This window comes from Crocodylus siamensis, chromosome 1 (assembly GCF_052110815.1).
Source record: "Crocodylus siamensis isolate JL-2025a chromosome 1, ASM5211081v1, whole genome shotgun sequence".
NCBI classification, from domain to species: domain Eukaryota; kingdom Metazoa; phylum Chordata; order Crocodylia; family Crocodylidae; genus Crocodylus; species Crocodylus siamensis.
In genome coordinates this window covers 151,686,763-151,708,712 of record NC_143395.1, presented here as the reverse complement: position 1 = coordinate 151,708,712, position 21,950 = coordinate 151,686,763, and the positions used below count along the sequence as shown (strand labels likewise).

The 21,950-nt window shown below is 44.1% G+C and overlaps 1 protein-coding gene across 6 annotated transcripts in view; it reads right to left on the bottom strand.

The window, feature by feature from the left end:
• The window catches only part of BIRC6 (baculoviral IAP repeat containing 6), a 312,653-nt gene that overhangs the window by 239,742 nt on the left and 50,961 nt on the right, over window positions 1–21,950 (bottom strand). For all 6 annotated transcript variants that reach the window (XM_090045546.1, XM_090045562.1, XM_090045538.1 and 3 more), the window contains exons 11-12: window positions 10,252–10,401; window positions 7,428–7,653 (exon numbers count right to left, since the gene is read on the bottom strand). In XM_090045546.1, the coding sequence (XP_089901672.1) occupies window positions 7,428–7,653; window positions 10,252–10,401 (376 nt within the window). The remainder of the gene's footprint in view (window positions 1–7,427; window positions 7,654–10,251; window positions 10,402–21,950) is intronic.

Below are 21,950 nucleotides of genomic sequence, written 5' to 3'. Positions count from 1 at the left end.
AACTCCTGCCCAGTTAGGAATGTGTTACAGCACCCCCAAAAGATGTCCAGACTCAGCGACTTGGATGAGGGAGTGAAATGTACTCTGTCCAAGTTTGCAGATGACACTAAGCTATGGGGCGAAGTGGACACGCCGGAGGGCAGGGAGCAGCTGCAAGCAGACCTGGACAGGTTAGACAAGTGGGCAGAAAACAACAGAATGCAGTTCAACATGGAGAAATGCAAAGTGCTGCATCTAGGGAGGAAAAATGTCCAGCACACCTACAGCCTAGGAAATGACCTGCTGGGTGGCACGGAAGTGGAAAGGGATCTTGGAGTCCTAGTGGACTCCAAGATGAACATGAGTCGGCAGTGTGACGAAACCATTAGAAAAGCCAATGGCACTTTATCGTGCATCAGCAGATGCATGACAAATAGGTCCAAGGAGGTGATACTTCCCCTCTATCGGGCGCTGGTCAGACCACAGCTGGAGTACTGCGTGCAATTCTGGGCGCCGCACTTCACGAAGGATGCGGATAACCTGGAGAGGGTCCAAAGAAGGGCCACTCGTATGGTTAAGGGCCTGCAGGCCAAGCCCTACGAGGAGAGACTAGAGAAACTGGACCTTTTCAGCCTCCGCAAGAGAAGGTTGAGAGGCGACCTGGTGGCTGCCTATAAGTTCATCAGGGGGGCACAGAAGCGAATTGGTGAGTATTTATTCACCAAGGCCCCCCCGGGGGTTACAAGAAATAATGGCCACAAGCTAGAAGAGAGCAGATTTAGATTGGATATTAGGAGGAACTTCTTCACAGTTCGAGTGGCCAAGGTCTGGAACGGGCTCCCAAGGGAGGTGGTGCTCTCCCCTACCCTGGGGGTCTTCAAGCGAAGGCTAGATGTGTATCTAGCTGGGGTAATGTAGGCCCAGCACTCTTTCCTGCTTATGCAGGGGGTCGGACTCGATGATCTATTGAGGTCCCTTCCGACCCTAGCATCTATGAATCTATGAAGGGAGGAAATTCCAAAGCTGGGGAACAACTATTGAGAAGAACCTCTTGTGTTTTCACCAAGCAAGCTTGGTAGACTAATAGTATTTGCAGGAAGCACTCACTCATCACCACCATCTGGGATCTCCTTTCTAGAAAAGAGTGGAACCAATTTAGAGTGGTCCCAGGAACATCCACCAAGTCATGTAAACACTTTAACATTACCTCATGGTCAACTGTATCCAGGACCACTAAAAGATCTGGTAAGATCAGCAGAGCACAATTTCCCATGTCAACGTCAAGGTGAGGATTATCAACCAAGGCCACAAATGCAATCTCTGCTATATCCAAGACAAAAGCCAGACTGGCAAGGGTTCAGGAATCCAGTAACATCCAAATGCACCTGGAGCTCTGGACAACCACCTATTTAATGACTCTTCCCAAGCAGGAGAGGTTGGAGACCAGGCAATAAGTAGCTAAGGAGTCAGCATCAAGCACTGGTTTCTTGAGCACAGGCCAGATAATTGCAGATTTAGGAATGTCCATTACCCTGCTCTCTCTCAGCAAGGTACTGATAATCCCCACTAGCAGTGGCCCTGGTCTCCCCTGGCTAGCTTTTACAAACCGGATGGCTACTCATCTAGTTCACAATCAGTGGTCCACATCCCCCCAAGCACATCGTCTGCACCACTAGGCAACAGTAAAATTATAACAGTCCATATAAAGGGGAAAAAACCAACCTTCCCCAACCCCAAATGGAAAGTATATCTAGGACAGAGTTAATAATGTTAACTCATGCAAACATTCTTCAACTGAAGGAATATGGACTAATTTTGAAAAACCTTAGACTAAGTGCTTCAGAAGCGATCCTCTCCTTCATATGCTCTGAATTACACCTACCACACATTGGACCCAATATAAAAGCAATGTTAATATGATATGAATGTATAATTGCAATTAATGTTCATTCAAAGTATTATACGTTAGATGCAACTGATCCTCCTTAAACGTCAAGTTTGCTCAAACAGCAAGTACTGTCTAGCTCAGCAGCTCAAACCCAACATGCAGAAATGAAGTAGGAAGCCTGCTTGACTAGTCACCTTATTTTGCAAGACAACATTTGCTATATTGAATTGTCATATTCCTTTGAATACAAAACATTTGTTTTAAACAATATATTTCTTCTAAAAAAACTGTACCATACCTTAAATGTGAGTTTCAGAACAAAAAGCTATAATATGCTTTAGATAGTGCATCTTTTCAAACTGCTTCTTTGTTTCTGTTTTTTAAAGTGAGGGTCAGAAAAGTTGGATGAGAGTCTTTAATTCATGTGTGACTTTTTTTTTTTTTAAAACAGGAATATGAGATTCATAGTCCACAAAGTCCTATCACTTACAGTAGCCAACAGAAGAAGATATACTTATCACAGAAGTAGCAGATGTGGGATATTATACCCTTACAACAGTCTCATAACTAATCCCTAATATACATTTGCTTAAACTTTGAAGCATGGAGTTTTTTTAATCCCTTCTAAAAAAAAAAAAGCTTTTCATTAAAATTAATGAAACGGAATATTCATTACCCATAGACATTTTTAGTCCTCCTTAGCTTACTGTAAACTTTCATTCATTGACACCCTATAGTACTGAGCTTCACTGTCTAATTATGTGTCAAGTGAAAACTTATTCCTGTTTCAGCAGTTTTGAATTTTTCACCTTTCAGTTTCATTGAATGTCCTTATTTTTTGAGACACAACAGAGAAACAGGAAGTCATGAATATATACTAGGTATTATTTTACATGCGTTTAGCATGCATCTCTTTCTCCAACACTCTTCTCTAGTAAATAAATCAACTTTTCACTCTTTCTGTACCCTTCTCTGAATCTCTTCCGATTCTGTAGTACCTCTTCCACATAGGTGCCCAGGCTGAAAGTGCAGTATTCTCAACTAGGGCACATTATTCATTTATATATCATAGTATTTTCATATTATTACTTATACCTATTATGCATCCTGACATATTACTTGGCTTTTCACTGAAGCTGCCTGCTGTGAATATCTCAATTAGACTTCAGCCTAATAATTTCCAGGTTCAACAGCTGAGTTAGCACAGACAGCTACCTTATTCACTTGAATACAAAACAACCCCCCCAAAATAATCAGATTCTATATATGGAAAATGTATGAGTTTGTTATAATTTTCTTGCTACAGAATCTAATTACTGGACTTTTGCCTTGAATTTGTCCCCTTTTCATAGCTATATCAAAAAAATAAAACGGGGGGGGGAGTTAGGTGACCCCTTTGCCTACTGCCTCCCCCCCAACAGCCCCTTCCCCCTTGTCTTGTATTAAAGTAAATATGGTAATATAGAACCCTGAATGAGGTATTAACATATCTGAGTTTTCCTCCTTCCTCTTTGCACTTAACTTCTACAGACACAAATTATTTTACACCTGTAAATTTGTTTATATTTTGAGTTTGAAAGAGTAGTGCAAGATAAATCAGACAGTGTTCAAAATAACAAACTAACAGAATCCAAGTGTAGGAAATCTGATTGGTCCACTTTAGCTTTAACTTGCAATTTCAGCAAATCTACAACTAAAACTATTAATATTTAGAGAACATTTCATTTTGAAGCCCAGTCCATATTTTTTTAGTTTAATATTAATTTTAGGCATACTTTTTAAATCACAGAAAAAGGAGCTAGAACTGAGAGAGCTCCAGTGTAGCACAGGGCTATTCCTTTAAATTTACTTACAGAATTATATTCCTTTCTCTCTTTGAGGTTCAAGAGAATGACCATATTAAAATCAGACAACTGGTGGATCTAAACTAGGGATGGGCAATTATTTCGGGCGGAGGGCCGCTTACCCAGTTTTGGCAAGCTGCCGAGGGCTGCATGGGTAGCCCACCCCTTGACAGGTGCCCCACCCCCTGGTCACCATCTTGGGACCAATGTCCCAGGGCCAGCACCAGTGGGGCCCAAAGCAGGGCACAGGCTGGCAGGGGTCTGTGGAGCCAGGCTGGGCTGCACCAGCAGGAAGAGCAGGGAGCTGGCCTGGCTCCATGGAGACCCTGCCAGCTGGGATCCTGCGCTCCTGCCACCCTGCTCTGGGCCCCGCCTGCACTGGCCGCTTTTCCCCACGCTCAACACAAGCTTGTAACCCGGCCCTGCTACCAGCCTGGGCTCCGTGCTGGCTCTGGGCTCATCTGTCAGCAGCAGCAGCTGCGGCCCCCGCAACTTGCCATGCATGGCAGTGTTAGCTGTTGCTGCCCGCCCAGAGCTCACACGCTGGGCAGCCCAGAGGCAGCGGTGGCAAACACTGCCCAGTGCGGCAAGTGAGGGGGCCACAGATGCTGTCACCATATACAGCCCCAACGGGCGAAACCGGAGCCTTCGTGGGGCCCAGGCTGGCAGCGGGGCTGGGTTACAAGACGGTGCTGAGTGCGGGGGGGGGGGGGGGGGAAGTGGGGGACCAAGTGGCCCCACCCCTGTCCTGTGGCCAGTGCCCCACGCTGCAGCCGCTCACAGCCCACCTGGGGCTGCCTGTGCCTACTCAGGACAGCCCCACACAGGCTACAAGCGGCTGCAGCATGGGGAGCAGGCCATAGGGCAGGGAAGGGGCCGCTTTCCTCCATGTTGGGAAGGAGCCCAGGGAAAAGCTGAGCGCAGGGGGACGGTGGGGAAAGCAGCCCCCCGCCTGCCCCATGGCTGGCACTCCCTGCTACAGCCACTTGCAGCCCGTATCAGGCTGTCTGGAGCAGGCACAGACAGCCCCATGTGGGCTGCAAGCGGCTGTAGCATAGGGCACTGACCAGGGGGTGGGCAAGGGGCCGCTTCCCCCCCGCCACTCAGCTTTTCCCTGGGCTCCTTCCCTGCCAGGGGTCCTCTCCCCACTTCCTCCTTACCACTGGTTCCAGCATGGGGCAGCCATGTGCTCCCAGGCCAGGAGCGCCGCTGGGACAGGCCCTGCTGTTGTGGGAGCCCGCTGGGCTTCTCCTGGGTCCTACTGTACTTGGTTCCTGTCATTTTTGACAGGAACCAAGGGCAGATAAATGTTAATTTTCTAAAATTTTAGAGGCCCCACAGGCCGGATTGTATAGCCTCACGGGCTGCATCCAGCCCACCCCTGATCTAAACCAACAGTCTAAATTTTAAGCACTGGTCCATATGCAATGTTTTAAAAGAAAGATAAAAACTTAAGTTAACAAGTTATGGAATAATTACCATTAGGAAAGTCTCTTACAAATTTCTAATCACTTAAAGATTACTTTTTTGCCTAAAAATAACAGTTTATATTCCTTCTAATATTCATATATTTATATTTTGATCCCCAATAAGTGTGCTTTATTTTGTTGCTCTTCAAATTCAACAGTTGTCTACATGTTTTTGATATGCTGCACTCTGACTGGAAAACCACAAGTTATTTCAAGAGGAGCAACCCTATTGTTCTTTTGTACATGGTGTCTTCCTTATATAGCTAAATTCATGCATCTCCCTCCCCCCCCATTGTTTTGGTTTGTTTTGTTTTTTAAACACCTACCACATTGAAAACCTACCCAATTTGATGTTTTGATATAGGAACCCTGGAATTACCACTTTCCATTCTCACCTTCCCATTACAAGGTTTCAGCTCTGGCCTCACTCAATCCAGCTTTTTCCTGTTCAAGGCACAATTTATTCCTTATGCATCTTTCTAAGTTTCCTGGGTTCCTGTCTATTTCACTTCCCACTACGGTCTGTAACACACATTTGCTTCAGCATTGCCTAAAAAAGTCACTAGAATGCTGTGCAGTCTCTATAAATGAGCAGTGAAGATGTTAAAATTTGTTCTGATATCTTACAGCACCTTACTACACATAACCCTTTCACTCAGATTATCCTTTTTTATTACCTTGGCATTTGCTTCTTCAAGTATTTCTCAGCAAATTGTGCAAATCTCATAGCCAAGGTAATCTGAATAAATTTAAGTTTTTGTTTTTTTCTAAACAGGCTGCAGCACCATGTTTTGTTTTTTAAGGCTTAAAAGCTCCCCCCAGAAGATGGCCATCAGGACTGTGCGAAGCTTCAGTCACTGATTTGATTCAGAGGAGATTCAGCCAGCTTCGGCAGCCGAATCTCTGAATCCGAATCAAATCAGAAGACCCATTAATCTCTCCAAATCAAATTGGAAGCAATGATTCGGCCACAGATACAGCTTTATATGTTTCTTCTATGCACCTCGAGGTACCAGGCACGGCTCGTGAACACTGAAATGGTGGGGTGAATAGAGTGTCCCACAGGAGTGCGGGGGGGGTCCCTCGCATGCTCAGTTGCGGACTTGAAAGTGGAGCAGAAGTATTTCCGGTCCACTTCCAGGTCCGCCATAGAACGTGTGGGGAACTGCCCCTCAGCTTGGCAACTGGTGTGCCTCCTGGGTCTGGCAGGGGGGGACACCTGGGGTCCCCCTGCAGCTGATCACCAAGCCAGAGGGGTGCAGGGGGATCTGCTGCCAAGCGCATGAGGGACCCCTCTGCGCTCCTGTGGGATGCTCCATCCGCACCACCATCTCAGCATTTATGAGCTGCACATGGTACAGTAAAAGCTCTGTTATCCGGCATCCCCTGGGAATGGGGGATGCCGGATAACAAAACATGCCAGTTAATTGAGTGGCCCCAGCCTCTGCTTCTCCCACTACGTCTGGGGCATCCTTCTGCCCCTCCTGCAGCATCACTGCCCCTCCTGTGGCCCTGCAGGACAGGGAGGCAGGCCCCGCACAGCCTATGCCCCCGGGCTGTGGGGGGCTTGGCAGCACAGACTGCTTTGCCCCAGGCCGTAGGGGCTTGGAGAAACCGGATGTGCCATGGAGAGCACTTCTGGTTTCATTTTATCTTACAAGCCAGCATGCCATATGATACATACTACAATGCAATGAATTGTAGTGTATTTGCTACATGTTTATGAGCACCACTGATGTTCCAATATTGAATCCAAGTAAGTTTTGTAAAAGTGTCTATAAATTGGTTTAATTCCTGACAGATGGCCGTAAGTTCAAATGCAAATTTTCAAGTTCAAATACAAAAATCACATTGTTAAAATAAATCGTAAATAAAGGTGTTTTATTTTATTTAGGCTGGTGTGCACAGTCAACGTTTCCCAATTGAAAGAGACAAAACTTAGGTTGTAATAACAACTTTCATTCATTTTGTAGTTCTTATATAGGAATACAAAGCTATTCAACATTCAACTTTTCAAATTGTTGCAGTCTTCTCAGACAGCTCCTAAAAATCTCAAGAAGGAAGGACAATACAAGAAGCCAAATATAGAACAACACTGAAAGTATAAGATTTTCTTAATCCACATAATTTCCCTGTGCAACTATTTTAAGTTAGATCAAACAAGCTTCTACTGTGATACCAATTACAAAATTAGCTAAAGCAAGAAAAACAATACTTTATTTTGCCTTAGACCAGTACTTTACTTGCCTGTCTGTCTGAAGCTTCCACGTCCGCGTATGCTGAGCTGCATCCCCATGGTGCTGCTGATGCAAATGTTGAGGATGCCGCCTTTGCTGCTGCTCCTGTTGGACTTCCACCCAGCATGGAGGAACAGTGGCTGAAAATCGTGGGGTCAAGGTCTCAAAGCGGGTCAATTCCACCAAGGATGTCAATGTTTCAAGGGAAAATTGTTGGTCCACCAAAAGATCAACTCCTGAATATTTGTTGAAGGAGGTAAAAAGATGTTTGTTATATAGCTCATCTTTTCTAGAAGAGCTTAACCAAAATTCCAGAATTAAGCTATGCAAAACACATGCTCATACTTAGGTTTTCTTTTGTTGTTTGTTTTGTTTTTGTTGGTTTTTTCTTTAAGAGGATGATTGGCTAGTTTTGAAGTCATCATACCCAAAAAAGCAAGCTTACTCAAAAAAAAATGTTTAAAGCACTTGGAGCCATTCTCAGAGTTTACAGTAATGCAGATGCTCTCTGGGAATGCAGCAAATAGCAGAAAGTCATCTTAACCATCTATGCAGCTGTAAACCTGGTGTCTCCTTTCATGTATTGACTCACTTGGTGAAAAATTTAAACAAACATCTGTTTAGAGAAAATGTGAAAGTTATGGAATTTCTATGCATTTGAAAAACCCCAAGAAATATAAATGCTTTCTGAACACTGTATGTAATCTGTTCAGTAAGTAAAAGTTACTATATTATTATGGTGGGTTACTGGAGCCTCATAACTAGAAGAGATTCTCTCTTTGAATGTCAACAGTAGCTACTTTAATGGAGTGCATACCCCTCCAATCAGGTACCAGCTGAGAAAAAACTTACTTTATTGAAGGTCTTATTTCAGTCTGCTTGAAGTTTTTTGCAAAGTCATGTGATTTCTCTTACATAGTAATACTGAATTATCTGGCAAGTTAGACTACCAACAGCAAATTCAAAATGATTTTTTAAAATCAGTCAAGAAAATAAATGCATGTTGCACAGTACACATCTAGAATATAGTTCCAGTGAAAATACATTGTACCGCAATAAATTTCCTTTCCGTTCCCTGGGCCAGGGAGTTTTAAATTGGTTATCTAACAAGGACTAAAATGGTTTATTAATACATTTCCAGAAAAGAAATGATAAATTCAACTTCAAGCTAAAGTTGTAAATACACTATGAGGAAGATAAAATCCTGGTATGGACACAGACAAAAACATACTTCTATCCACCATCAGTTTATTTCAAACCTAATGTTACCTCTTAGACATTTGTGAAGTATAAATTAGCAGGTCCAAAAAACTTACTGTGTTTGGTAATGTTTTACAAATGCATACCATATCCAACACCTATTCACACACAGTCATTTCAAATCCATGCTGGCTGGCAAACCTCCTGGACTCAGCCAGCTGAAATTAAGACTTTACAGCCCACAGCCAAAGGAAAAAGGCCTTCTTTCTTAACTGATTTTGAGACACGTGGAGAAGACAAAGAGGCAGGAAACAACTAAAAAACTTGCCACGTCTCAATTTTTTCTTGTTTTCACAACTTCAGCAATACATTCAGGGAATATTTTTGCCTTTCAGTAACCAGTGCATTTTTATGAACTCAAGTCCCTCATAAAGTGTGAGAATTTCAGGTTTATTTTTAAAATTTCCCTAGCTGTTTAATAATTGGGTCAAGCAATGATCCTGGTAGGATGGCTACAAATAGGTTCTTATTCAAACATAAAAAAATGTTAGTATGACAGCTGTTACTTAATATATCAAGGCCAAACACTTCCTAAGGCAAGGCCAGCGTTTTTTAAGTTACAGCTGTGCAGTTTAGTTCTATAATCCACTTAGTTTTCACTAAGATCTCTGTAACAACCAGACCTAACTGAACTTAGCCAGCATCTGCTGGACCCTTTACACAGCTTCTAGCCTATTTGGTTCAAGATCACATTAAAATGGTATTGAAATAATGTTACCCTGTTACAGAGTGACAGGTTCTTTGTTCCTGCATTATGATGCAGAGTTGACATCGTTTGAAAGTGCAGTTTTGCTCTAAAAAAAGTCATTAAAAACTATGTTATGGAGTTTCTTGTTTAATAACATCAAGTATCCCATGTCAAAATAGGATTATATTTTATAATCCTAAAGGAGTTTTAAGTATTTCCAGAAGTGGCACTACATTGTTTATTCTTAAAAAATAAAAATAAAGAAAAAAGGATGCAATGAATTACAGGAGACTAATACATCTTCTGCCTAATACATTTTAAAATCAAAATGGTCTATTTTAAAATAACCTTAAAATCATTTTGGAGAATGCTAAGCCAATACCATTGCTCAGTCTGTTCAGTAACATTTTCTAGTTTTATTAAATATGTTGTAGAACTGTCCAAAGCAGAATTTGAAATAGGTACAACAGGCATAAATTAATAGCTATGAATTCAAATTCATTGACATGATGTAGGAAGTTCAGCTTTGACAGATGATACAAACTCTACCACATTTCTCACCACACATGATTTTTCTTCTCTGTCTTAAGTCCAATAATACATGGACAAAAAGTACTAAAAGAAATACAGGAAGCAGCACTCCAACTTCATGAGCTCATCTGCCACTCTCAAAGTGCTGTGAACTAATAGAAGACCAATATTAACACAGAACCAATGCTGCCCAAACAGGAATTAGAGCCCCTGGGTTAGAGTATTTTTTCAGCCCTCTCTGTTGAGCCATGTGCAAAACTACACAACCAAAAAGCACTTTAGATGCACTTAGAATAATAGATTAAATGCCCCCATGTGACTGCATTCAAGCATAGCAAAGTTTCAAACAGTTTACCTGTAATGCCTGGACTAGAAGGATTAGACAAAGGTTTAGTGCCTTCTGATGACTGCTCTATCCCTTTAGAAAGGGATCCATCCACAAGTATATCAGCTTCATCTATGTCATCACATGTTCCTCCAATCTGAAGGAAATGAAGTTCTCCACCTATAACATGACAGACAAAAAAACCAGATTCAAACAAATTCATATTAGCTCAGTGTCATGTAACACTGCTTTTAGCTAATACACACTAATTTTTTTAGAACCCATCATATATAAAGTGCCATTAACTTTTCCAGGAAAGAAGAAACACATGACCAGACAAGTATCCATTCCAACTATGAGTGGTTCTGAAGGACAAGTTGATTAGCCAAAAAAAACAAGAAACAACCCCCCCACCCTGACCTCCAAAACCTGCTGCATAACTACAATGGCTATTAGCTATCCACCTTTCTAGGCCCAACCCACAGGACCACTGCCTTTGCAAATACACAGGCATTAATACCGTTACATCCAGCATTACAAATCACTTCTGAAAACAGGGACTCAGGTTATATGAACCTCACAGTCCACTAGGTTAAGAATACAAATATTTTTAATTTCAAAGTTACCATCATTTTCATAACCCTGCCTGCCACAAGTAAATACAATTTTCCTCCATTGTTTTCTGTATAAAATATTTTTATTTTGCAGTTTCAGGTAGATTCCTCCAACTTCTGACCACTCTCTAGTATGGTGGAAGTCTCATCTGCAAGCATTATTGTCTATTTAGTTTCCATGGAGAAGGTCTCTAATTCCCGTGTCATCCAAAACAACAGAAGTTCCTTCCAGTAAGATTCATAAGGATCTTGACTATATTGCAGTCTTGCATACATGCCCCAGAATGTAACATTCACCATGCATTTGAAAAGCAAAATGAAGATTTTTTTTCTACAGTTATAGCTGCAAAGAGCAGTGACAGATTCTAATTTTCAGCTGACTTGCTCTCCTTTTCTTCCTTCAGCTGTGAAATAGGAGGAAACCAGGAGCAGTTAGGAGACACCAGAATTGCCCTAGGAAAGGTTAGTGTGACTGGTGGAACATCAACACCATTAAAAAAAAAGAATGAGTGTAGTTAACACCTGTTGAGTAGAAACCAATAGGCCATTAAGACAATTAACTCCTTCAGCTGCTTGAATAGTAATGCCACAGCTACTGCAGTATAGAGCAGGAATAAAAGCAGAATGCGTGCATCCTGGGCAGAAAAATCAGCTTACCTGCTTAATACATGCACCCCAATCTTGGGGGCCTGATTTTGGAGGGGAAGGTACATCTTGTATGTGAGAAAATTTGATATTTTAGGAAGTTAGTGTGTATAGGCAAAGTAATAGTGAATCCCATATGTATGCATCTAAAAACTTTGTTGCTATAACATGGCATTATCCTGTTATGACAGGTCAGGTCAAACATCTGGAAAGTGAAGAAAACACTTCTAAAACTATTCCTTCCTCTCTCCAAAGCAAAGGCACATTAAAAGATAATCCCCTTCCAGCAGACTAACTATGGAGGCAGAAAGAACAGTCTTCAAGTAATGATTAACTACATCATTTGCTAAGGGAAGTAAAGATGCTGAAGAAGTTAGGGGGAAAAAAAGTTTCAGGTCAAAGCTGAAGACAAAAGTGAAAATGGAGAAGATAATAAAATGATGGCAGAGGTGGGTAAACAGTGATTAAACAATATTACTAATCTGAATATAAGACTCCAAAAAAATAAAGAACCACATAAAGCTGAAGAACACGGAAAACAGAAAAACAAAAACGATGCAAGGTTTAAGCAGGTAATTTCAGAGAAGACTAAAGGGAGAAACTGAAGTGTGCTCAACGGTGCTTTCCTAGATATTTTACACTGGACAAGGTTCTTTGGGTGAATCTGATATCTTTTATTAGACCAACTTAAAAAGTTGGAAAACAGTTTTTAAGCAAGCTTTCAGGTTCAAAAACCCTTCATTAGGCTAAGGAAGTTTCAGCAGTTGGTGTGTGCTCTTCCTGGATGGAATGAAAAAGCAAAGTAAAGTAAAAGTAATCTACATCTTCACTGACTACCTATCTTGTATGCAGACCAGCCCAGCCTCTGGCTTCTTTACTTTTCATTCCATCCAGGAAGAACGCACACCAGCTGCTGAAACTTCCTCAGCCTGACAAAGCATTTTTGAACCCAAAAGCTTGCTTAAAATTTTTTTCCCCCCAACTATTTAAGTTGGTCTAATAAGAGACATCAGATTCACCCAAAGAACCTTGTCTGCCCATGTCCTTAGACCAACACGGCTACAACCTACACTCCTGATATACTGGACAAGTTTTACATTTACTGAAAAAATCTCTTTTCCACACAATCCCCAAGAGGCTCCAGGAAGAGATATAAAAAATGTCCATCCAAATTACTACAAAAGACAAAAAGAATCCTGGTAACAGTGAAGGAGATAACAACTGAGCCAGACAATTCTCTAGCAGCCCACAACAATCTTATTATCTAGCAACATAAATGCTAAAACTCAAAAGGGAATTGCATTAGGTAACCACTAGGCTTAGAACTAACAGTATAAAATACAAATAGGGATTCCCACTTAGACTTTACACAAAATCAGGAAGCTAAGTGTCAGATGCAAAAGAAAGGAGAAGGGAATAGGCACATCAGATTGAAACTCATGTAAGAGGAACAAAAATACCAGATCTGAACCTCTTCAACTGGGAATCAATAGATCCAAGAGAAACCGTACAAGATAGAAAAAAGCAGGGCTGCTTCATCTCCTGCCAGTGGGCTAAATGCAACCTGCAGAGCCATTTCATCTGGCCTGCAGGGCTCCCTACAGGTCCAGAAATTTGGAGGTGGGAGAGCAGTGGCTATTAATTTGGCCACCCCCACCCTCTTCCCACGGCCAAATCCCCAACCCCCAAGGATGCGCAGCCAGTCAGAACCAAGTTGCACCCCCTTCTCCCTTGGGTTGAGCCACATGCTCCCTCCTCCCCCGCAACCAGATCATGCACCTTCCCACTCTACTGAGGGACCAAGTCAGGCCCCCTTCCTCCCCACCCCCATCATGTAAAGTCTCCTTCTACCCTGCAGGGCCAGGCTGCCCCCCAGCCCCTCCAGCATGGCCAGATGGTGGCTGCCACACTGGCCCTAGGAGCTGGATAGAAATCACTCTCCAGCCTGTAACTGGATCTGGCACTGCCTATCTGGCCTGCCAGGGAATAAGGTTGAGCACCACTGCACAAAGAGAAGTGTAGCAGCAATAATATATACAGAAGAAATAAGCAAGCATATGCAGCATGGATAGGCTTGGCAGGATTTGATTTTTAAGCCGATAAATGTCACCTGACACTTACAGACACTGCTAAATTTCACCTGACACTCAGACTGACAGAAAAATATTTCTGTCACCAATCATCAAAATTTATAGAAAGCAGACATTTAAATAAAAAAAAAAAGGTGTTGGGAGAGGGGTAAGGACATCTGGGGCAGGGGGCACCACGTATGTGTACACACACAGCAGCTGCTGCAAGTGGATCAGGGGCTGTGCATACAGTGACCCTCTGGCAGTAGCTTAGACAGCCACTACAGGAGCTGGGGGCTGTGATGGTAGGTCTGTGTTGGGGGCAGACTTGGAGGGGCAGGGCTGCCAGCAGCCAAGAGCCTGGTGCTGCCAGCTATTCACTCTGCCCAGGTCCCAGCCAGGGGCTGAATGCCAAACACCCAGTGAGCCCAACCCAAACCCTGAGTGATCAGGGCAAGGTGAAACTCCCTCTAAGCCCACTCTGGCTCAGCCCCCGAGTGATCAGTTATGCTTTATTGATTTATAGATATTTACTTTTTATATTTTAACATGTGATTTTATAAAAGCTTTTAAACAGTATGCTGTCATTATTTAGTTGTCTGCCATCACACCCCTTATCTTGCAAAATCCTGAAAATGTTAAATCAATAAAAATCAAAAGAAATACTTAAATATCAATTTTAACCATCAAAATTATTAAAAGATAAAATCTGAATTCTGTCAAGCATGGATTAATGGCATTCTAAACAACAGACTCACAATAAAATGAGAACTGGGATTTACAGCTCATGATCAAAATTTCAGAAGTCTACCAATTTACACATCAGAAACAGCAACAACCAAGCCCTATCTATGACGTCCTATGTATCATGACATTTAGAAGCTAAACTAAGTGAGGACAGAACACGTTACGGTCAAAATCCTATTAAAAAAAAAAAAAAATACTACAATTCTACAGGAAAGAAAGACTTAGAGGTCTAGTAACTTCCTAAAAATGGATTTGGTTATTCTGGATGCTCTGAGAATTATATTAATGATAAAAGTCAACCATTTAAAAATCTGTTAAAGAAATAGGATGAAACTAACACAGAATCCCAGGAAAAAAAAAAGGGAAAATAAATACAGGAGATAAAGACTGAAATCTTTACTAAGGAGACCCAGGCCCAGAAGTATAGTTAAATGGTTCTCCTCCCACAGAGCACCAAAAAATAACTTTAGCAAGAATGGAAAAAGCCCTAAAGAGAAAGAGACTTAATACTCTGGGAGGAAAGAATAAAGTTAATAAAATCCTGACCAAAGACTACCCAAATAGAAAGAAAAATGTCAAATATCAACATAAAAATACAATAAAGCAGTAAAATTTAAGGCCAGATGGAAACTGATCTCAGGAGGTCTCATACAGCTCTTTGTGCCTCTAACCGGAAGGAGCCACCAGAGAAAGCTACAGAATATATTACCTGTTACTAACAGGCCTAGATTCACCCAGGAACAGTTGGGACTACACTGCTTGCCTAACCACCCTGCCATCAACATACAAATACAGGGGCTAGTGGAATCCCTCACCCCAGCCTGGAGGTCAGTATGTGATAAAGCACTAACAACATGCTCCTATCCAGACACTTCCCAACATGAAGGTACAACTTGAGCATAAGTTGCTGTGGCCCTGTCAGCATTACCGCAGTGGCCCTGACTGTCTGGATTTTCAGTCCTAGTGTCTGTAGAAAGGAGCCTAATCATCTACCTCAGTTCCCCTCAGTCATGCTTGGTGTAGTGGTTCTATACTGGGTGACGGCAGGGAGCAGCAGAGACCCCATCCAGCTGGCATCAAGCCTTTCAGCTGTAATTACAATGTAAACAGTATGTATACAAGTAATACAAGGAGGGAGGATACTTTTGGGGTCACAGTATGCAGCTTCCTGTATCTTGGTCTTTCTTCTGCCTACATATGCACTGTGGAAAGGTAAGGGGAATGGAAAAAGGTTTTTCATGCTGCTAACAAACTGCCTTGAGTATCATATTTGTGTTCACTTTAATTATGGCTAGGGCTGTCAATTAAATCGCAGTCAACATGTATGGTTAATGCGTTAATCAGTTATTATATTACTTTTTTAACGTGTTAATTGTGCATGTGGTTTCAGAGCCTGTGCCCAGCTCAGCTGTGCCACCATCATCACTGCCTTCAGGCCACCCAGCAGGGAAACGGTGGCACAGAGGACCACAGGGCAGCCTCATGCAGGCTCTGGGCAGCAGCAGCAGGAGAAGCAGGGAGGGATGGGTGCATGCACAGACAGACAAGCAGCTGCAGCCTGCACACATGCAGGAACACAGCCTAGAGGCTACAGAGCAGCGCCCTGCAGGAAAGTCTGTGAAGGGGAGGGGTAAGAAGCGGGGTGGAGAGGGGCAGATCAAGGCACCCACAGTGAGCGAGGGAGTGGAGCAGGGGCAGATTGTGGGACTGAGCTGCAGGCAGCTAGTCCAGGTGTGCAGGGGGTGACTCCCCACCACTGCACACACCCGTGGGGGAGGCACAGGGGGCATGTGCCCCCTGGATGTGTGGGCAAGGTGGGCTGCCCGCTGTAGGCTGGGGTTCTGTGCCCTGCTGCCTTTGTCCCAGGAGCCCCACGCTGGCTGTGCTGTGCATTGGTGGCGGGAAGCACTCGTCCTTGTTCAGTGGCAGGAGGCACAACATGGCATGGTGCAACTTCCGGGGCGATGGCAGCAGGGTGGAGAGCCCCAGCCCACAGCTGGCAGCCCACCTCTGCCCAATGTAGAAATTGGGAGGGGCACATGCCCCCCATCAGGTTCTGTGCAGAGATGGGGAGTCACGCCCCATCTTACACTCCTGGATGAGCCACCCGCGGCTCCGTCCCATGACCCACCCTGGCCTCAGGGCTCTATTCACTCCAGCCGCTGCCCCACTCCCTCCCTCACCATAGGGACCTCAATCTGCCTCCCCACCCCACCTTTTCCCTCCCCTACACCCTTCCACTCCACGGACCTACCTGCTGGGTGCTGTGTCTGCAAGTGTCTGCCCCTCACTCCCAAGCCACAGCCCCCTCAGCCCCGCTGCAGCCCCTCACTCCTGACCCACGGTACTTTGCATCCTGCCAGGCTGTGTGGAGACCACTCCCCAGGCTTCAAACTCCACTCACCCCTACAGCCCCCCACACCTTCACAAATTCTCCCTCCCACACACATAGACCCCACCCCCCAACCATACAATGTACCTGCATAATTTTGCATAATTGAGTTTTTCTGCATATTTTTGAGTTTTTAGCTGTACGATTACAATTGCAATTAATTGCAACTCATTTTTGTAACTGCATACATGACCCCCAGGGACTTTTCAGATGCTGTGCCAGCCAGTGGACCACTACCCATTGTGTAGTTATGGTGGAGGTTCTTCCTACCCAGATGAACTCTGCCACTCTCCTTGTTAAACCTCATCTGATTCCATTCAGCTCATAAATCCAGTTTGCCAAGGTTATCCTGGATCTCTACCCTATCCTCTGATGCACCCGTGTTTCCCCACAGCTTGGTATCATATGCAAACTTAATCACAACTTTCTACCTGCTCATCCAAGTAATTAATAAATAGGTTAAAAAGTACAGGTCCAAGCACTGATCCCTGGGGGACACCACAGGAGACAGCCCTCCAGGATGAGGCCATATCATTGATTACAACTCTGGGATCAACCTCTAAGCCAGGTGTCCACCCACCTCACTGTAGGCTGGTTCAGCCCAGTACCCTCCAGTTTGGTTGAGGGAATCCCATGGGAAACAGAATCAAAGGATTTACTGAAGTTTAAGTAAGTGATATTAACCTCATGTCCTTCATCCAGATGTTTAGTTACTTGGTCATAGAAGGAGACCAAGTTTGTCAGGTATGATCTACCCCCAACAAAGCCATGCTAGTCATTTCTTAACACCCCATCAGTTACCAGCTTGTAATTGATTACCTCCTTAAATTTTTCAAAAATTTTACTCGCAGCCAAAGTCAGGCTGACCAGTCTGTAGTTTGCAGGGTCCTCCCTCTTCCCTTTCTTGAAGATGGGCACCTTGTTGCATGACTATTCAAACAACTTCACCAGCAGCGCCACTATAAGCTCATCCAGTTCTTTCAGGACTCTCGGATGCTGGTCCTCTGGCCTGGCAGACTTGAAAACGTCCAAAGTGTTGTAGGAAATTAGGACCCAGGGTCAGAAAGGACCTGGTCAATGATCTTCTGGTGGGACTGGATGTGTTCAAATTAGCAGGTCCTGAGGATCTCCACCCCAGAGTGCTGAGGGAATTAGCAGAGGTCATTGCAGGACACCTGGCACAGTTTTACGAGCACCTGTGGTGCTCTGGTGAGGTGCCAGAGGACTAAAAAAGGGCCAATGTGGTCCCCATTTTCAAAAAAGGGAGGAAGGAGGACCCAGGAAACTATAGGCCTGTTAGTCTTATCTTGGTCTTGGGGAAGCTCTTTGAGAAAATTATCCAGGTGCACATCTGTGCATTTGTGAGGGGCAAGCAGGGGAGTGTATGCTTAGGGGCAACTAACATGGGTTCATTAGAGGCAGGTCCTGTCAGGCCAAACAGGTGGCCTTCTATGACTAGGTCACAAAATCCTTGGATGCAGGTGTTGCGGTGGATGTAGTCTTTCTGGACTTTAGGAAGGCCTTCAACATTTTTCACTCACCCCATTCTCGTTAAAAAATTAGGAGACTGTGGTGTCGATGCCTACACAGTCAGATGCGTCACCAATTGGCTGGAGGGCCACACCCAGAGAGTGGTGGTGGATGGGTCATTTTTGACCTGGAGGGACATGGGCAGTGAGGTCCCCCATTGCTCGGTCCTCGGGCCTGCACTGTTCAACATCTTCATCAGCGACTTGGATGAGGGGGTGAAAAGCACCTTGATTCAAATTTGCAGATGACACTAAGATGTGGGGAGAAGCAGGCATGCTAAAAGGGAGGAACAGGCTGCAATTGGATCTGGACAGGTCACAGAGGTGGTCAGATGAGAATAAGATGGGATTCAATACTGACAAGTGCAGGGTACTGCACCTAGGGAGAAAGAACCAGCAGCATACTTACAGGCTAGGAAACTCCCTTCTCTTCAACACAGAGGCAGAAAAGGATCTTGGAGTCATTAGAGACTCCAAGATGAACATGGGCTGGCAGTGTGGGGATGCAGTCAGGAAGGCCAACCGCACCCTGTCATGCATCCAGAGATGCATCATGAGTAGGTCCAAGGATGTGATCCTCCCCCTCTATGCAACAGTGGTCAGGCCACAGCTAGAGTACTGTGTTCAGTTCTGGGCACTGCACTTCAGGAAGGATGTAGATAGCATCAAGAGGATCCAGAAAAGGGCCACCCGCATGATTAGGGGTCAGCAGGGCAGGCCATATGGAGGAGAGCCTATGAGACCTGAACCTGTTCAGCCTCCACAAGAGAAGGCTAAGAGGGGATCTGGTGGCCATCTATAAACCGGCCAAGGGAGACCAGCAGGCAATGGGAGAGTCCCTGTTCCCCCCAAGCACTACTGGGAGTAACAAGGAATAACGGCCATAAGTTGATGGAGAGTAGATTGAGGCTAGACATCAGGAGGCACTACTTCACAGTCAGGGTGGCTAGGAGCTGGAACCAACTTCCAAGGGAAGTGGTGCTTGCTCCTACCCTGGGTGTCTTTAAGAGGAGGCTAGACAGCCACCTAGCTGGGGTCGTTTTGACCCCAGCATTCTTTCCTGCCCGTGGCAGGGGGTCAGACTTGATGATCTGCTCAGGTCCTTTCTGACCCCACTAACTATAAAACGGTGAGACTCCCTCACCTGTTCAGGACTGATTTCGTGTAGTCTGTTGTTTTCCCCATATTCCCTCAGCCTCTGGTCGGGTAAACAGCCCCCATTTGATTTAAGGAATACTGATGTCAAGTAGGTATTTAGGAGTTCTGCTTTTTTGCAGGGATTGACTGTGGGCTGCCCCTGACTATTCATCAGTAGGGGTCCCCCACAGTGGAGCCCAATTTTTTCTTGCTCCCTATGTATTCATAACAGGACTTTTAGTTGTCCTTTATTCCAAACCAGCTTGATCTCCATGCCTGCCTTGGTTTTTCGTGTCTCATATCTGCAGGCCCTGGTGATATGGGTGTTTTCCTTCCTGGTTGCTGAACCATTCATCTATTGCTTGTATGCTTCTTCTTTCTTTTTCAATAGTTCCCTAACATCCCTGTTGAGCCAAAGGGTCTCTTGGCTCCTTTCTTGCTTTTTGCCTCGGGATGGCCTGTTTTTTAGGCAATGAGAACTGTCTCCTTAAGGAAGCACCACCATTCCTGGACTCCCAAACTGTCCAGTTTCTGAACTCCCAACTGCCTGCTAGAACCTCTAGCATATTTATATCCTTCAGGGTTCTCCCCAGCTTCTATGCACCTGACTGTTAACGCAGAGGCTTATCAATATGGCCTACTTTCCCTGGCCAAGCAGCAAAATTAAGATTCAGTTCTTACCAGTGGGGTTCCATGGGCTGACTAAAATGCTTGGAGATGTTTCTGGATAAGATAGCAAATAGTGGCACAATAAATTCTTTCCAGTATGACAGAAGAATCCACTTGTAGCCTTGCTATGAAACAAGTTTTTTTTTAAAGAGGGGAGGGGAGTGATTATTTTCTCTTTCCATAATACAAAATGTAAACTATTTCCTTGGCATGCCCATCCCCTTTAACAAGTTGAAAAAAAACAGACCGGTCATACTGTTCCTTGACTATAAGCAAAGAGCAAGATATAAGGATGAAATGCAGCTGAAAAAAATGTCAAGATGCTCTTCAGTTTTAGCCAGTAGTCTGCATCCTCCAGGTTTAGCTATGGCCCTGTCAAAAGTAGATACACAGACTCCACCACATCCATGTGCCACTGAAGAACTCTAGTGTTAGTCATCTATGAACCAGATGAACACTAATGAACCGGAATAGCCAGGTGCACTTTGCTCACTCCACCTCTGTGCAGCTATGGAGAATTCATACAAGATAGTCAAATCATAACAGACAAGTGCACTGATTCCACTATAAAGTTAGACATTTGGATACACCATTGCATTCTGTTCCATTTGTTCCACACTACTGTTATTCATTATCTATTTTAGTATGGTTAATTAAGATTTAAATCCTTTTTTACTAAATCTCTCTTGCTGTACACGGTACATGCACACTTCAATAGAGAGGGTTTTGCAAAATTTTATACAAAAGTTTTGTATAAAGAAAACACATCCATACCATCTAAATCCATAAAAATATTAGCAAATAAAAACTACCTTGCACACATGCAAAGAACCAAGAATTGGCAAATGAAGTGCTGCATATGTGTTAATTCATTAGCTAAGCATCACTATGCACCATCACACCACCCTGTGATGTTATATAAGCACACAAGGCATCTTTGATTTCCACTGCTCATCTGGATCCAGTGCCTGCTATGCCACTAAAGTTTCTAGTTGTCTGCAGTGGGTCAGCAAACCAGTGTCAAATCTGCTCCACCCCATGTCAAACCACTTGCCTTTAGCCTCCCAGAGATTGTGACATGTTGGGCTCTACAACACATGCAGCATTGGCCACAGGGTATCCAAAGTTTTGTTCCTACAACCAGCTGGCCTGCTCCCCCCACCCTCGCTCCAGCCCCAGTCACCACTGTCATGGTGGTGCTCTGCCCTGTCCTGCCCATCTAGAGCACTCTGATTGGCTGCCGAGATAGCCAATCAGAGCACGAATAAAGCACTATGAACAGACAGCGAGACAGACTACGGCTTTTATAATATTAGAATGCCTCTTGCAAGCTGAAGCTTGCATAATGATTAGGGATCCTACTTATCTTGTGGTTTCACAGATTTCATGGAAACTGTGAAATCTGGGATTGCAAAAATCAACAAAAAACCATAATAAAAATAAAATGCTGGTTCCCCAGTGGAAGCCAGCAGTTCTTGCTGCTAGGAGGGGAAGATGCCAGCTGGCAGGGTGGCACAAAGGGCAGCTAAGATGGTAGCTGCCCCATTTCCCTTCCTCCCCCTGCCAGGGCCTCTCTGCCAAGCAGTGCCAAGGGGTGGGGCAGGGCAGCACAAAGAGCAGCCAGAAATCAATATGGCAGCTGCTCCTCATTTGTCCTCCCCTCCAACCCCGGGCCCTCTCTGCCAATCATAGCCAAGTGGCGGGGCCACTATGAAATGCCCACAAAAATAGGTTTTATACACCATAAGTGGGCCACATAAATCCCTTTGTCTCCCTGTGATTTAAGTAGGTCCCTAATAATGATCAAATAGTGCTCTTTAAGGCTGCTATATACATAGTGCCCAATAAATTATGAGCACAGGTAATGACAAGTTCTGAAAGACATGCATTATTTCAGGTACATTATGAATTGCACCTGTAAGGTCAC